Source organism: Chenopodium quinoa, unplaced genomic scaffold, assembly GCF_001683475.1.
Source record: "Chenopodium quinoa cultivar QQ74 unplaced genomic scaffold, ASM168347v1, whole genome shotgun sequence".
Classification (NCBI taxonomy): domain Eukaryota; kingdom Viridiplantae; phylum Streptophyta; class Magnoliopsida; order Caryophyllales; family Amaranthaceae; genus Chenopodium; species Chenopodium quinoa.
In genome coordinates, this window is record NW_018744693.1 from 225,991 (window position 1) to 244,339 (window position 18,349).

Here is an 18,349-nt window from a genome sequence, read left to right on the forward strand (position 1 = left end):
GAGGAAATGAAGAGAGAGAAAGTGATTATGTAGAGAGAGAGAGAAAAGATTGTACCTTAATATGAGAATAAACTTGGGTATATATAAGGAAGGAACCAAGCAGGTGCCACCTTATGACGTTAGGTGGCAAACCGACTTTAAACGTAGCAGGTGCCAACGTGGCCGGGAGCAGCTCTCCACGTGGCCTAGGGGAGAGCCGTTAAGGATTATTGAGTTCAACAGAATAGGCATGGGCAAGATTTTAACTTTCGGCCTATTTACCTTTCTATCGGCATTATCCCGTACAACTAGCCCCTCAAGTGAGGACATTGGGAACACCGATGTTCTCACTTCTGTATATAACAAACGAGATGAAACATATAATTTAAAGAAATCTCCAATTTGCCCCCAAAGTGAGCGAAATACCGATAGTATTTTGCTCAATTGAACCTAATGAAACAAAAAAGATTAGAACTAAAAAATCTCCGATTTGCCCCCAAAGTGAGCGAAATACCGATAGTATTTTGCTCAATTGAACCTAATGAAAACAAAAAAGATTAGAACTAAAAAATCTCCGATTTGCCCCCAAACGCTGGATGTAAATAACATATATGATAAAATATTATTACTATAGTGTGTATAAATTTTTATTTATTCACTTGAAAACGTATCACCTCACAAGTGATGGTACAAGTGGAAATTGGAGGGAAATTTCTCAAAGGTTTAGTGGGACACGTGTGGTGAATATAGAGAGGTGAGTGGTGACGCGTCCAAATTAGAACCGTAAGATGTCATGTAACCATGTCATATCAACAGGCGCATGCTTTCGGGCATATATGTATATATAAATAAAAAAGAAAACGAACGGTTTCTTTTTTACTTCGCTTTGGTTTTTCAAAAAAATTCAAAAAATTTCAAAAAATCGCAAAGTAGCACAATTTCAGTGTGTATAATCTTCGTTCTTGATTCTCCTCAAAGTGTATTGCTCTCGAATTTGCAGAAGTTGATATCTCGCGCTTTCTTTAGAGGTAATGAATCTTAACTATTGTCCTGCGTATTTTGTTTTCATTGTTGGAGTGCTTTGTGTGCGTGTATAGCGTTGTTTATTCGTTGCTTTTCATTTTTTTTATTTTGGTGTTGCGTGTGTTATAGATAATTATGTCTGAATCTGTAGAAGGCTATATTATAGGCAAAGCCATTGTGGCTGACCCATTTATGCACTTGTCCTCAGCGCCAGAAAAGCAGGCTGAGAAGTTCTCTCGGTGCATTAGTACGTTTTTGTTATAAGACGTTGATATTATCGGGGTTGAATCCATCAGCGTTGTCAGTCAGAGCAGTTCAGAGTTTGCCATTAACGAGTACGGTACCAATTTCGGAAAAATAAGCATTAACAAACTTGAAATGCCGAGATCTAAGTTCCCCAACATCAGTTCTGACCAAGCCGAGAGCTCCCTTAGACGTCCTGGTAAAGATCCAGTTGAAGATCCGGACACTCAAGAGTCCGATATCCGGGAAGAAGACATTGAGTCTGTTGAACGGAGTCTTGAGTCAAGTAGAGAAGAAGACGAGGAGGAAGTCGATGAAGAAGTAGAAGAAGAAGAGGAGGAAGAGCAGGAACTTAGCCTTAGCAGTGAGGACACTGATGAAGAAATCCTTGAGGATATTAATATCGGTGAACAAGTAATTGCTGAAGAGCGTGCTGATGAGGGTTACAATTCTGAAGACGACGATGCTATTTACCGACAACCGCTGCAGCTTTCTGACGCAACTAAGGTTGTGAAGGTCAAAGTCGATCCTGTTTGGCTAAAGACCGCTGCCGAGAAGAACTACTGCAATGTTGGAAGACGGTTCTATCGGCTTCCTGATGATTATGCTTTAACCCTTCCTAAATCTGGTGATACTGTTATTGATTGCCCTGAGGGGCATATTGCTGTGTATGCCAAGCATTTTGAGTTTGGTCTTCGTTTTCCACTTCATCCATTTGTTGAAAAAATATTTAAAGCTTGGAATGTATGTGTTGCTCAATTGACGCCGACAACAATTCGTAATGTCATATCATTAGTGTGGGTTATGATATATATGGATTTTCCTCTAACTTTAAATCTGATCCGCAAACTCCACTGGTTGAAAAAAGACAGTCAGTCTTTAGGCTGGTGGTCTTTATACACTGTTAACGGCAAGGTCACAGTGTGGCCAAAACTGACTAGCTGCAAAAAGTGGCAGGGACAATTTTATTTTGTGAAAGTTCCTGATACCTTCTCTGTAAGAAGGACTTTTCATCTGCCTCATACTAGATTTGACAGTATTAAAGATAGGAAATTAGGCCCACTTGAGCGAAAAGCTTTTCGGTTTTTTGATTGCTTGTATGTAAATGATGGTAAGAAGGTTAAAGCTGTACCTAGGGAGTGGCTGCCCAACTCTAATTATATCCTGGGCAACGCTCCCCTTTCTCATATCGTTCTCTGCTATACTGATGAATATGGTATGATTTAAGCAGTCATTTCATTTACTTCTACCTACAACTCTTTATATGTTATCTTTTTGTTGTTGTCGTTGTTGTTTGTTGTTTTTTTTTTATTTATTATTATTTTTTTTATACATATATTCTTTATATTTTATTTAGGGTGTAGCCGTTATCCTGAATTGTTGTGATTTTATTCTTTATGTATATGTATCTTTCTTTCAATTATTAGTTGTATATCGGCTGATACAATTATTGCGTTTTCTAGGACCTGATAAGTTGGACAACGAGAAATTGGGACTGTATCCTGACGGTTGCGTCAAACGGCAGTGCCCACCAAACCCCAAAGGCAAACTTGATACTCTTCCCAAGTTCGCTACCAGAGCCCAAAAAGGGAGGCAGAGGAGCAGGCAATACATGACTGCACTATCTAGGCCGAGATCTGCTAGGGCTGATGTTCTCCCTCTTAGAAGGGGCGGGGGCGTTGTACGGTCGAAGAGAAGTAGTTCTGCCTCTGACCGTAATCAATCCAAAAAACAAAAGACCACTCCTGTTACCGGCCGAGAGCAAGATCAGACTAAAGAAGCTGCCGAGTTTGTTAATTTGGATGATGATGACGCTACCATTGTACCCGAGACGGGCCATCACGGTGGCGAGGGCCCAGTTCAACAGCCCCCTCGAGCTCAAGTTGAAAGGATCATTTCTGTCTCCCAGGAGGTACCATACACCTCTACCGGCCATACAGGTGCTTTGAATGCCTTCACGCCTGCGTCGGTACCAGATTTTATAGAGGTTCCGCATGTTAGGGTTCCTCAAGAGGTTGCTGACGAGCTTTTGAATTTTCCTGTCGGCAACGCCAGTGAGGCTTGGTTGCCTCAACTGAATGTCAATAGAGAGAAGTCTGTGTACACTGATGATCCGTCATCAGGAGGGAGTCTAGGCTGGAGGATGCTAAAAGATCTACCTACTCCAGCCGGCAGGACTTCTGCCCGATTTACTGCTCCCTGTAGTCAAATGATGAATAGCATACTCAGAGTATGTTTCCGTTTATATATCTGTTTAAAATTTTACTATTATTTTTATTATTGTTATATATATATATATATATATAATATATATATATATATATATATATATATATATATATTTCAACTGTTTCGCAGACTGTCAATTCGGCCGTTGAGGTCGTTCATATGTACAAGCACTATCAGAGGCAAGCAGACAAGGCCGAAATGGTGTTGAAAAAAGCTGATGAGGAGCAGAGGATTCATAAAGCCGAGGTGGATGGTTATAAGAGCAAAATCCAACAAATGGAGGGCAAGGTTGCCGATTACGATGCTTTGTCCTAGCAGCTGGAAGATCAGGCTCAGCTCAAGTCTCGTATCAGTGATCTTGAGCAGAAGTTACAGGCCGAGGAGGAATTGAGAAAGAAGGCCGAGAATGATCTCGAGTTGGCTCGCTTAGAATTGCCTGCTGTCAAGCGGCGGGCAGTTAATCAATTCCTCAAATCCGACTTTTACTGCCACAAGCTAATTGACCGCTATACTGGCGGCTGGGTTGCTGCGCACCGATGCGTATGCAAGGCAGATGAGTGGGATGAGGATAGATGGCAGGCCGTGGAAGATGCTTATGGTTCCGACCGACATCTCTCCCCTACCAGCTATGAGGAGTCATACTTTGCCGATCCCCCCAGCCTGGATACGATAAATAATGCTGACCCTCGCGGCCTTCCTGATGAGAAATTTGATGACATGGTTTTTACTACCCCACCTCATGACGGTGGTTTGGAGAAGGAGGCCGAGAAATCATAGGGTCTGAAGTGCTTTTGGCTATCTTTTGCTGACTTTACTTTTGTTCAGAAAAAACAATTTGATCTTAATTCTGTAATAACTTTACATTATCTTTTCTTCTGATGTTTGATAATTTTGAACAATTTTTTCTATGGACGAGAACTACTGATTTTGATTTGTAGTTCTCTTTACTGTCGGCAAGTATTTGCTGTATATTAACTATAATTTTTGACAAGTTCTGTTTCGCTTCTTTTTAAGCCTTTAGCACTGCATACTGTATGGTTTTTATCACTATTCCTCATGTACCGTACTTCCCCACTTTCGCCAAGTTAACCGTGATGCCATGGTAACTCGGGTGAAATTGGTACCGTCATCAGACTCCAATTTTATGAGAATTTAACTAAGCCTCCCACCGTGTGAGAGCTTTTAACAATTAGCGACCTTAAATGGGCCGAGTAGCGGAAGTGGATCAGACAATCCGTTCAACTCGCCCAAGGTGCTTTAGTTATCCAACCATTCTGTTACTTAAATGAGTGTTGCAGGTAGCTAGTCTGCGTACACTTACATATCGAAAGTAGACAGGTGGTTCCATGTCGTTCCGCAAAATATTATATATATATATATATATATATATATATATATATATATATTCATATTCGATGGCCGACATCAGTGATGTACCATATTAAAGTAGATAATGTTGAAATACTAAAACTTACAATTATTACAACTAAGAGTAGAAGCATTTAAACAAAGTACTTTTTAAGCACAGCCGCATTCCATACATTTTTTAATGGTCTTCCTTCGAGTGTCATAATACGGTAAGAACCTTGTCTCAAAGTTTCGTATACTTGATATGGCCCTTCCCAATTTGCAGTGAGTTTGCCGTCAGCATTTCCTTTACCGGTTGCCGCTGTCCTTCGCAGCACAAGATCTCCATCTTCTAACGGCCTATGGTTGACACGCTTATTGTACGCCTTACACATTCGGTCTTTGTATGCTGCTGACCTGATCTCGGCCATAAGCCTTACCTCCGGTAAAAAATCTAGCCGCTGTCGTAACAGCAGGTCATTTTGTTCCTCGCAGAAGTGCTGGACTCGAAATGTGGGGAGTCCCACTTCTGCTGGGATAACCGCCTCGGAACCGAATGCAAGGTTATAGGGTGATTCTCCAGTTGTTTCCTTTGTCGTCGTTCTGTTTGCCCAAAGCACTTCAGGTACAAGGTCCGCCCACAAGCCTTTGGCGTCCTCTATTTTCTTTTTCAAAGCATTTAAAATTTGTTTGTTAGCGGCCTCAGCTTGACCGTTAGACTGAGGATGACAAAATGCAGCATAGGCAAATTTTACTTTGTATATGGCTAAAATTTTTTTAACAGGAGCGCAGTCGAACTGCGAACCGTGATAAAAAACCATTGCCCTTGGCAATCCAAACCTAGTAAAGATGTTTTTTCAGATAAACTTTTTCACTTCATTTGCCGTTATTTTTGCTAACGGCTCGGATTCTATCCACTTTGTGAAGTAGTCTATTCCTACTATCAGAAACTTACGTCATCCTGTAGCCGAGGTGAATGGGCCGACAATATCCATTCCCCATTGTGAAAATGGAACAGGGTCGAGGATAGGTGTTAAATCATTGGGGGGTTGATTTATTATCGGGCCATACTTCTGACACTTATCACATTTTTTGGCATAGGCCATTGCGTCTACATTCATTGTCGGCCAGTAGTACCCCCTCTTCATTGCTTCTAACGACATTGATCGGCCGCCAGAGTGATTTCCGCAATCGCCCTCGTGTATTTCTTCTATTAACCTCTCAGATTCATATGCCGTTAGGCATCTTCGTAAAGGTAGGGAAAAACCTCTTTTGTATAACATGCCTTGAAACATAACGAACCAGACACAATCTTTTCTGACCTTGTGCGCACCGTTTCTATCCGTCGGAAGTATGTTCTGTAACTTGTAAGCTAAAATGTCATCATACCATTCCCGACTTCTTGTTACACAATTCACCTCTTTGATTATTCCTTTATCTATGCTTTTTTTATGCATGGTTTCTATCATTACCGTGCGCTCTAAGTCGTTAAGGCTTGAACTCGCCAGTTTTGCTAATGCATCTGCCTGGGTATTTTTAGCACGGGGTATTAGATTGATTTTGAAGTGATCTAGGGCCGTCACTATACTTTGTAGCTGAGCCAAGTAGGCTATCATTGTTGGTTCTCGGGCTTCATATTCGCCACTAAAATTACTGGCTACTAACTGCGAATTTGTGAATACCTCTATTTTCTTTGCCCCTGCTGCTATACATAGCTGAACCCCCGACAGCGCCGCTTCATATTCGGCTTCATTATTAGAGGCCCTGAACTTGAACCTTATTGCGTATTCAAATACATCCCCAAGTGGAGACGTCATGATGATACCTGCCCCTGATCCAGTTGAGGCCGACGAACCATCAACTGATACTTTCCATGTGCCGACCGCATCTTCTTCTTCGGTGTAGGAAGTTTCAACTATGAATTCCGATAAGGCTTGGGCCTTGATTGACACTCTGGGTTTATAAATCAGCACATATTCTGACAGCTCAACTGCCCATTTCAGCAGACGACCCGAAGTCTCCATTTTCTGAAGAGACCTCTCTAGTGGTTGATTCGTCAAAACTTCGATGGTATGTGCATCAAAATAGGGTCGCAGTTTTCTTGCTGCCATGACCACTGCATACGCAGTCTTTTCGATCAGTGGGTATCTTCGTTCTGCGGCATTCAGCACATGGCTAACAAAGTATATAGGCTTCTGTGTTTTCTGTCGTTCCACCAACAGTACAGCCGCTACCGTCTTCGGGGAAGCCGAGATGTAAAGCTGTAACGTCTCTCCTGTTTCTGGTCTAGCGATCGTTGGCAGTGATCGCAGATGGTTTTTAACGGCCTCCAGCGCCTTAACTTGCTGTTTCCCCCAGACAAAAGTCTTATTTTGACGGAGGATAACAAAGAACGGTAATGCTTTATCGGCCGACTTGCTGATGAACCTCGTCAATGCTGCCATTCGACCGGTTAACTTTTGTATATCCTTAATGCACTTAGGCTGTGGGAGACTGAGGATAGCTTCAATTTTATCGGGATTTGCATCTATTCCCCTTTCACTGACCATGAACCCTAAGAATTTTCCAGACCTGACGCCAAATACGCACTTTTCGGGGTTTAACTTCATTCGATATCGTCGCAGGGTGTCAAAGGTTTCCCTCAAGTCTGCTATATGCTCCGTAGCTAAACGGCTTTTTACGATTGAGTCATCCACGTACACTTCGACATTTCTTCCCTTTTGGTTCGCAAAAACCTTGTCCACCAATTTCTGGTAAGTTGCTCCAGCATTTCGCAACCCAAAAGGAATTGCCTTGTAACAAAAAACTCCGGCATCTGTGATGAATGCCGCTTTGTTCTGATCCGGCGGGTAGAGACTGACTTGGTGATATCCGGAAAAAGCATCCAAAAAACTCAGTAACGCATGGCCCAAGGTCGAGTCAACCAGGCGATCGATTCTTAGTAGGGGATAATAGTCCTTTGGGCAAGCTTGATTTAAATCTGTAAAATCTACACACATCCTCCACTTTCCTGACGGCTTCTTCACCATAACGACATTGGCCAACCATTCAGGGTACGTGCACGGTTTTATAAATCCTGCCGCTAGCAGCTTGTTAACTTCGGCTTGTATTGCTTCGATTTTTTCGATAGAGAAGTTCCTTTTCTTCTGTCTTACCGGCCTAGCTCGCCTATCCACGTTTAGCTTGTGTACCATTATTTCTGGGTTAATCCCGGGCATCTCGTCGGCTGAGAAAGCAAAAACATCCGCATTCTCCCTTAGGAGTTCCACTAGGTGGCATTGCATCTCGGTATCCATATCAGATCCGATTTTTACTGTGCGGTTAAGCACCCCTGGTTGTAATTCTATTTCAACAGGTTCCCCTCCTGGCAATGGTCTAGGGACAGTTATGGGCCTTGTATCAAAATTTGTCATTGCCAGGTCATGGGTCGGCGGGGACCGTTCCCTTTTCTGGTTACCTTGATTTCTCGGAGCCTGTCGGGCAGGCTATTTTAATGTTGTTACATAGCATTCCCATTGTCTGACTTCCTCTAATGCGTTCTATCTTGCCGACATTAGAGACATATACCATCGTAAGGTGATATGTGGAGACAATGGCTTGTGTGTCATGAATTAACGGTCGGCCGACGATGGCATTGTATGCTGACGGCACATCGACAACTAAGAACTCGGTCATCACATCCCGGGCCGCTGATCCTTCTCCGACTCGGGTTTGCAAAACTATGCTACCCTCAGGTCTAACGGTAGAACCGTTAAAGCCAATAACCGGATATGACACCGGTGTAAGGTATTTCCGACCTATCATCATTGCATCAAATGCCCTTGCGAATAGGATATTCGCTGAGCTACCTCTATCTATAAGCACACGCTTGACGTCACACCCGCTTATCGACAATATCAGCACTAATGGGTCATCGTGAGGAAAGACTACGCCTTTGGCGTCAGCTTCGGAGAAAGACACAGAAGGAATATTATTTGGCCGAGGTTGTTCATCTATTCCTAAAGCATTTACTATGTGCTTATACTCCGACAGACTCTTCTTTGCACCATTTACCGATCCTCCGTGCACCGGTCCTCCAGTAATCACCTCAATGGTGATTTTTCGTCCAGGGGGCGCAGAGCCCTGCCGATAAACCCTACTGTTGTCTTGCCGGTAGACGTCATCTTGCGCTGATGGATTTTCCGGTTTGCGGTATCCAGGCTGTCTTACCGGTTGATATCCCTTTCGGCTTGTACTTGTTTGCGACCGGTATTGGGACAGATGTCCTTTTCTAATAAGATCCTCGATGTTCTCCTTGAGTTGGATACATTCTTCTGTGTAATGACCGACGTCCTTGTGAAACATGCAGTACTTCTTCCACATCTCGGCCTTTTGTTATCATTGGTGCTGGCCGACTCCAATCCTCCTTGTGCTGGTTTATAGAATAAATTGTTGCTCTGGGTGTATTCAGCTGAGTATAATTACTGTATCGTCCTAGACCTCTAGTCGGTCTATTTGTTTTTTGCTGATTTTGCCTGTTGACCCCCCCCCCCCCGTAGCTCTCCGGCAATGATTGAGCATTGTTCCTCCGAGAGGGCTCTGCTAACGCTATTTGACTTCCTGCTCTCAGAAGTTCTTCGCTCTTTATGTAGTCATGCGCTTTGTTAAAAGCTGCGCCGAGATTGGGAAAAGATTTCCGTGCCATATACTTCTTGAAATCGCTGTCAGCCAAACCATTCATCAAGGCCATGACGGCTATTTCCTGCTGTAATCGAGGTATGGTGTTGGCTTCATTATTGAAACGTCGAACGAAGTCCCTCAGTGACTCGTCCCTTTTCTGCTTGACGGACATAAGCTCTCCTGAAGTTCTCTGCCTCGCGCTATTGCTTATGTATTGACCCGTGAATAACTTGACTAGAGTATCAAAGCCATCTATGGATCCAGGTTCCAAATTAGTAAACCAGTCTGACGCTGCTCCGATCAGTGTTGTAGGAAAGACTTTGCACCATACCGCGTCAGTGTCGGTGTACAACAACATATGGCTCTCAAATGCTGCAATGTACCTTTTTGGATCACCCTTGCCGTCATACGTGCATGAGGGCATTTTAATCTTTTCCATTTGCTGGTCAAGAACCTCCTGCGTGAAGGGTGACGTCCTCGGTCGGACTATAGTGCGGATTACTCGCCTCGACGGCCCGCTGCTAGCCTCCTGCCGATATGACTCAGATTCACCCCTACTCACGGTGGCCGGTACTACTGTTTCAAAGGGTGGTGGTCGTGGGGTGCATTGCGGGTCAATTTGTCGGAACTGGTCTTCAAGGTTAATGACTACGGACTTTGTCTGCCTATCCCGGGGTTTCGTGGCCGCTATCTCGGCCTCTTTTCTCTTCCGTGACATTGCCTGCATAACCCTAGCCGTTATCTCCAGCTCTTCCGGGGTGAATTCTCCTAAGGGATCAGGAGTTGTAGCTTGAATCCTTTCCGGCGTCTGTGGTATGCTCATAGCGCCCTTATGCAATAGGTGGGTCTCATCCTCCACTACTATCTCGGGCATAGTAGTGTTTGGGGCGCCGCTATCATAATTTCGGTTTTCCCTTTCTGGTATCAACGTAGTTTCATTGTCTCCTTCCATGACTGCTGGAGGTCTTTTTGGACGATAGAAGTTATTACTATCCCCTCCTTCTAGCGCCAATTGTTCCGGGTAAATCCTGATGCCGTTATGTTCCGGGGCCAGTAAAGGTTTACCGTCCAATTCCGTACCTGCACAGTCAACACAGATTAACTAGCCCGGGGGGTTATCTGAGAATAACCGCTCCGATGCTAAAGTTAGTGACCTGGAGAAGAGGAAATGAAGAGAGAGAAAGTGATTATGTAGAGAGAGAGAGAAAAGATTGTACCTTAATATGAGAATAAACTTGGGTATATATAAGGAAGGAACCAAGCAGATGCCACCTTATGACGTTAGGTGGAAAACCGACTTTAAACGTAGCAGGTGCCAACGTGGCCGGGAGCAGCTCTCCACGTGGCCTAGGGGAGAGCCGTTAAGGATTATTGAGTTCAACAGAATAGGCATGGGCAAGATTTTAACTTTCGGCCTATTTACCTTTCTATCGGCATTATCCCGTACAAATTTAAAGTTTAGTTAAATTGGTTTTACATTATTCTTTTATAATTGGGGCTCATACACAAACTAGTGCTAGAAAACTTTATCTAACGAATTTGTTTAAGGCAAGCGATTCAATAGATCAGATGATGTTTATGTATAGTTTTTTTTTTTTTTTTTTTTTTTTTGGGTATATGTTTATGTATAGTTTTTATGACTTATCTTTGTGCCCAATGTATTGTGTCATGATTTTCTAGGACGATTAATAAAAAAAATAAAAAAAATGTGCATCTAGGGTATTCAAAGATTTCAAATCCTTGACCGAGTAGGAAGTATTTTATATCTAATCACATCAACCACCAAGCCACATGCACAAAACTACAAGCCAGGTGGATGAAAATAAATATTGATTTTTTCTACCAGTAAATTTTTTTACTTTCGCTGTTTTGTTTTATAATTGCAACACTTCTCTTTTCATGCTTGTCGACACATGTTTTCAATCGTTAATATCTTTAATTTTATAAATTGAGACAAATCTAACAAGATCCTACATGACTAGATTTTTACTTAAGTATAAATCGTCAAAGTAAAACACGTAAATAGTATAAAAGTCAAACTGTTGCAATTATATATAAGCACACAGTCTAACTCAGATAAGGCCTAATTAGATATAGATAAAATCCCAATAAGACTCGTTAAAATTCTATACCACCATTGTATTATAAACTTATAGACAATTAGGCAACATAACCACAAAACTAACTCGATTTATCCAATTTGCAGCTCATCAAGAACTTCTAAGACAAATTAAACACAACAATAGGGCTTCGAACTTGATGTTGACCATCATCCCACACCAAAGAAGCTGACATCAAAGCTCTCATACCAATTGTCCCATAAACCCTCACATTGAAGGACATTTTTTGTCCAACCGAGTTGAATGACAAAACAGATGGTCGAACTTTGATAGACAATGCCTGCCCTTGCGGCGTAGTTACTGCAGCCTTGTAAGTAGAATTTGGAGAACCAACATTAGTGACAGTCCTAGTATACATTGTGTCAAAGGGGCCTAAATTTGTAGGGAGCGCGATTGAAGGGTAGTTAAGATCCCAATTAGCACGATTTTTGTGGCAACTGCTGTTTATACCGGTTATTAATCCAATATGAGTGTCGTTGAGGTCTTGACTGCACAAAAACTTCACATAGTCACCCTCTTCAGCATCGTACACTAGGCCGGGGTCTATAGCCTTTAATGGATTTATATGGCCTGAACCATACGCTAATTCAGCTTCTTCATTTGTATTACTCATTGGTAAAGCTGTCAAATTTGTATAAACAAAACATTTAGGAATAAATTATTTCTGGTCTATGTACAAGAAATGTCATGTAGTGTGACAATATACATTAATTATTATGTAGCAAGTTAAGTTTTCAACAAAAACAATATATTGGCTAAAGTTAATTAAGAAATACTAAAAGAAGGTTTAGAGAAACTTATTATACCAGTAGTCATGAGAGCAGATCTTATAGCAGCCGCGGACCAAGTTGGATGGAAAGACTTAACATAAGCAGCAACAGCAGTGGCATGTGGACATGCCATGGAAGTCCCATACAACATGTTATAAGGCACAGATCGCGTATCACCTTCAACACCGGTAACAGATGCTATCGGTGGCCAGGCTGCTAGGATGTTCACTCCAGGGGCAACTAAGTCGGGCTGAACATTTTCACTAGTGAGTTTTTCCACCTTAATTATTGTAGTTGTTCTGTTTGTTGTTAATCAAATTACTACGTATACTCGAGTATCTCTTACCTTAAGAATATGGGGCGAGAGTGGATGAGGACCTCTGGAGGAAAATGAAGCTACATATGGTGCTGATGTATCCTTCACTTCTACACTTTTATGTATTGTTCCAAATGGAGTACTGCATACATACATGAATAGCAAGAATGCAAGATCTTAGTCTATCATATGTATTTTAGTACATTTACCATAAAATTAGATTAAGAATTTTAATTAGAAGCTAAGTTTAGTCATCATCCTCCATCATAGAACAGTTTTAACTTTAGAGATTAATGTGAAACGGAGGGAGTACTCTGTAATAAAAAGGCTTATAAGTGAATTTGGATGAAAGTATCATGTGAGACGGAGGGAATACTCTGTATTTGGAAGGTTTATAAGTGTATTTGGCATGATATATATTATGGAGTATCATATACTGTATGTCAATTTTGTGAGATTTTCTTAGATGTTGGATGTGATTAAGAATAATTACATGTATTATTACAAAGGAAAAATGGTAAAAAATAATATAAAACCTTGTTAGATTTCTAGTGTAGGAGAGAACGCGAGCAGCATCATCAACACGAAGATAAGATGCAGGGAGAGGAAAGGGAGCTGCAAGATCATGGGGTTCGACATCTTGCATTATAACCCCAGCTGCACCAGCAAGATAAGGCTCCTCCCCACTTATAAATCTATCACATAAAACAATCTTGCCTTCCACCAATGTACTATTTAATGTATTATGTAAACAAAACCTGAAATATTGTGTGACAAATATAATACAATCAGATCTTTAATAACGTAACTACTCGTATACATTAAAGATTTATTCAATCATACCTCGAATTTGATGAGTTTGATAATTCAGTGTCTGGTGCATCTCCTCCATAAATCAGGGGAAACGTCTTATGTTGGGTGTCAAATGTATTTAGTGAAGTTCCCTGTATTAAGCAATATATATTGTACTTGTCAAAAAAAAAAAAAAAAGGAAAAAGCAACATATATTGTTAATAACAATGAATCAAAAAATAAGTAACTCTCTCAGTTTTTTTTGTTAGGTATTGTTCACTTCAACTTACTTTTGCTGAATTATTGAAATTATTTTTACTGAATTGAAATTATTTTTGCTAAACTGTAATTGTTTTTGGGCAAATTCATGTTAATCTCTTTGATTGCTATAAGACGTTAATCTAGGGGCTTTGTGGGTACTTCAACCTGTTTATCGGAGGACATAATTGTAACTTCCTGCTCATGACATGTACATGTAGCCACATATCAGGTGAATACTCAGTAGACCTCACTAACGGCCTTAAACCTTGATGTAACGCCATCTTTTGGTCATAAATTAAGTTTACTAAATTGAAATTAATTTTATTGAATATTTTTTTATAAGGTGAAGTGAACGGGGCCTTTTACAGAATAAAATTTTATTACGACACTAAACAAGTTTAAGTAGGGAAACCAAAAAAATATATCAAGTAGTACATTCAACCAAATTTTATCCTACTTATCAAATTTGATTACACTTAATAATTTATTTTCAGACTAACCTCGAACACCATGCCATTACCAAGTTGAACCTTAGTGGTAAACTTACGATCCATAGTACTAGCTCCAACCGTAAGTATCCAAGGTGCATAATTTCCAAGAATTTGAAGTCCAGGACCCCTATTTCCAGCAGAGGCAGAAGTTAAGATACCTTTTTTCATTGCATGAAATGCACCAATGGCTGTTGGATCAGTGAAGTACGGTCGTGCTTGGGCTCGACTACTTCCAAGTGAAACTGAAATGATGTCCACCCCATCTGATATAGCTGCATCAAATGCTGCTAATATGTCAGCAAATAAGCAACTGTCAGACCAACACGATTTGTACACCGCGATTCTAGCAGATGGTACGCCCCCTCGAGCAGTTCCTTGGCCGAGGCCTAGGAAGCTAGCCATTTTTACAACTCCTCCAGCAACTGTTGAGGCAGTGTGTGTTCCATGTCCGTTTGTATCTCTAGGGGATGCTATGTCGCCGTTGCTAAATTCTCCATCGGCTCGAAAATATTGTGCGCCAATTATTTTGCTGCAATAATTATGGGTGTTATAATTTAGATGATGGTTAGAGAACACAAACTTGACTTAATTAATTTCTATGTAAATCCATGATACTACTGCCTCCGTCTCACAATACATGAGTCGTTGAACTTTTTTTCATTATTCATGCAGTAGATTTCATAAAAAAATATATTTTATCACAAAATATATACTACCTCCATTTCATGTTTTTTACAACTTTAATTTAGGATATTATTTGTGAGACATAAAATATTCCAAAGTTGCAAAAAATATGAAACGGAGGTAGTAGTTAGATAGGTTTTAATTTAATGTTTCATAATATATTTTTAAAAATAATGTTCATTAATATTTAGTTATACAAAAATAAAGTCCAACTAGTGCATTGACATATGTGCAATGTTTAATTGTATCGTGTATTATGGGACAAAGGAAATAATATATATTAGATTCGTTTATGAATGTTTTTAATTTTTTGACTTTATACACGGTGTACAAATCTACTTTAGTTGACCATGTGTTGTACTCCGTAAGTTCTATAACTAGTGTCATTTTTAAAATATTACGTATTATTACTATTCTGTAATGGAGTACAAAATTAGAGATTTTTTTTTTTTGGTGTTTAGAGAGCCACAAGGGCGAGGGTGAGAATCGATCCCAAGATCTCTTGGAACCGGGAGGGAAGCTCTAACCACTTGAGCTATCCCTCACTCTTAAATTAGAGATATTTATGGTCAAAGCATTAGGTTTGTAAATTTGAAAATGTAAAGTATTAAGAACTTTGAGATGACGTATCATGTGGTTAATATTTTGATATTTTCCATAGCGCTAAGAGAACTTACTTGTTACAAGTAATATTGTGACATCGGCCCTTCCATTTGGTGGGAGGTGGACCAAGACCTTCATCTTGAAAGCTTTCAGATTCAGGCCAAATTCCAAAATCAATTACACCAACGATAACATCGCTCTCGGTGTTGCTTCTTTCGACATTAAGAGGGAAACCCATAAAATCCCAGGACCTTGTTGTATGAAGGTCATACTTTTCATTTGGAAATACCGAAACAACTCCTACCATATCTACCACAATTTTTTTTTTTTTTTTTTTTGTACGAAAATGTTACAATGAAAAAAAAAAAAAATTCTATGTAACTACGGAGTACTCCCTCCGTGTTTTTTTAAGTGATACATATTGACCGGCACATAGTTTTAGGCAATTTAATTGACTTAAATAAAATAAGAGGTAAGTGGGGTAATGGAGTATTAAAGAATTGTTAAAAAAAAATAGTGGGGTTAATAGTTTATTGAAAAATAATAAGTATGAGATGAAAGATATAATAAAATAGTAGTAGTGGTTTTGGGTGGGGATCATGAAAGGAGAGAGATATAATATTTTAATGTATTGTTTTGTCAAAAAAGAAAATGTATCACTTAAAAAAACACGGCCAGAAATGGAAAATGTATCACTTAAAAAAACACGGAGGGAGTATAACTAAAGAACTGGGGCATAGTAACGTACCAGCGATAACCTTTGCCTCGTTTTCAGTTAGTTTTGCTACGCATCCATGAAAATTCTCGTAAGAATAGAGTAGGTGTTCTGAAACCTTGTGACGAGGAACACTAAACCACCAAAAAAAAAAATCTCAATTACATTAGTTTTAATTTACAAAGAAAATAGATGTCCATTTTATATCATTAGTTACCAACTAAACTAAACTCACACTTAAATGACATACACCTAAAATGTAGGATAAAAAAATTCAATGCTTTTGAATTCTTAGAAGAAAACATTTAAAAAAAAAAAAAAAAAAAAAAAAGTCCTCACCCATTAAGAACGCCGCTTAACATATCAATATGAAGGTCTTTTGCCGGAACGTTTGGATTAATCCGACCACCCATGTATATGATATAAGTCTACATAATTAAATAGACAACAATTAGTAAGTTAAACGAAGGATTATTGCTCTATTACTAAGGATGTCAAAAATAAATGGATATCTATGAACCCAATCTATCCATTTTAAATGAATGTACAAAAACCCAAATTACATGGACGGGTGAATTAAATTGGGTGGAGGGAATTGAATGGGAGATGGATGTGGGTGAAACTCCACCCAATCAAAATCCGATCAATTATCATTAGTTCTTCTAATTACGATCAGGATAATATGTAAGAGAGCATTTTCGTTCTCGTTAACTGAAATACGAGTAAGTTTAGTTCAAATAAAATAAGTTGTTTTAAGGCCTAACTTTAAACAATTTCAAATAAGTTAAGATAATTTCATACTAAATATTCTTTATTCAAATAAATTGATTGGACATATACATCAGATAATATAATTTCAGCCAAATTAAAATAAACCACAATGAGCCTTATTCATATTTTTTTTTTCCCAAAGAGTTTATCAAATCCAGGTAGGATTCAAGTTACACTTAAAAAGATTATGCAACACCATTAAAATTATATAGATAAAATAAATAAATAAAATAAAATAAAATAATCATGTAACTACCTAGACCCCCATAGGGCCATATAGTTGATTTTTCTTGCACGCATGTATGAATACCATATCTTTCTTTCTTAGCAAACCACCTCTCCTTGACCCTAATTCCTACTTCCTCCATTTTTTTTACTTGACTTTTACACTATTCACCACCTCTTCATTTATCGTCTTTTGTGAAGAATATATAAGGAAAAACATATTCTTGTAATATTTTTTTTTTTCTAAATTCGTCTCAATAAATACTATCGTAATATATAACTTTTATAATATTTACTTATGGAGAATTAAAGTTATTGATTGTTAAAGTTTTGTATGTAATGACAAACGTGATAAAAGAAACCGATCAGGTAAAAAATAACATATATTTGGTTATGAATTCCTTTACAATCCTTGTGTTTCATAGTAACACTTTTTTTTATTATTATTATTATTATTGTTGCTGATGCTGCTATTGACTATTGTTGGTTACACTTTTGCTTCACGTACTCCTTCGATCTTTCATGCCAAACTTTATTTTATCCATTTTTATCGCTTATAATCCCATACAAACTTACTCCACATACAACAAACAATAATTTCCCAACTTTTGCTTACACTAATTTTCAAAGGCTACTTTTATATATACCTTTAAATAAATTACTTTTTTTTTTTCTCTCGCCTATACCCTAATCCGTGGTTTTTTTTTTGTTTTTTTTTTTTTGTTTGTTTGTTTGTTTGTTAATGTAACCCAAAACAATAAAACTAAATGGATGGACTGACGGAGTAATATGATTTAATTTAGCAGCAACACATCACAATACAAAATTATAAAAAGGAAAAGGAAAAGGAAAATTTTGTAGGTATAAACTATAAAGTAAGAAATTAAGATGATGCTTGCCTTTCTTTGATCTTGAGTAGCTTGAGTTAGGGGTGAAAGAAGCCATAAACAGATAATGAGGTTGAGAAGATAAACGTGGTAATTACAAGGCTGAGGAAATAATTTGGAAGCCATAATCAGCTTATTGATCTTAATCACTCTCCTAATCAAATTCGTGTTTATATATATATAATGAAATTACTATTAACAGTTATATTACCATTCAAAAGAAACGGCCCAACC

At 39.1% G+C, this 18,349-nt stretch overlaps 1 protein-coding gene across 1 annotated transcript; it reads right to left on the minus strand.

The window, feature by feature from the left end:
* Positions 1-11,652: 11,652 nt before the first annotated feature.
* LOC110702417 (cucumisin-like) lies at positions 11,653-17,446 on the minus strand. Its single transcript, XM_021880119.1, has 9 exons — positions 16,572-17,446; positions 16,266-16,366; positions 15,592-15,826; positions 14,240-14,759; positions 13,530-13,630; positions 13,223-13,444; positions 12,717-12,828; positions 12,407-12,620; positions 11,653-12,221 (listed from the first exon to the last, which is right to left on the minus strand). Exons 1-9 carry the CDS (start codon positions 16,643-16,645, stop codon positions 11,701-11,703), a joined length of 2,100 nt encoding a protein of 699 aa, XP_021735811.1. The 5' UTR covers positions 16,646-17,446; the 3' UTR covers positions 11,653-11,700.
* Between the last annotated feature and the right edge of the window lie 903 nt (positions 17,447-18,349).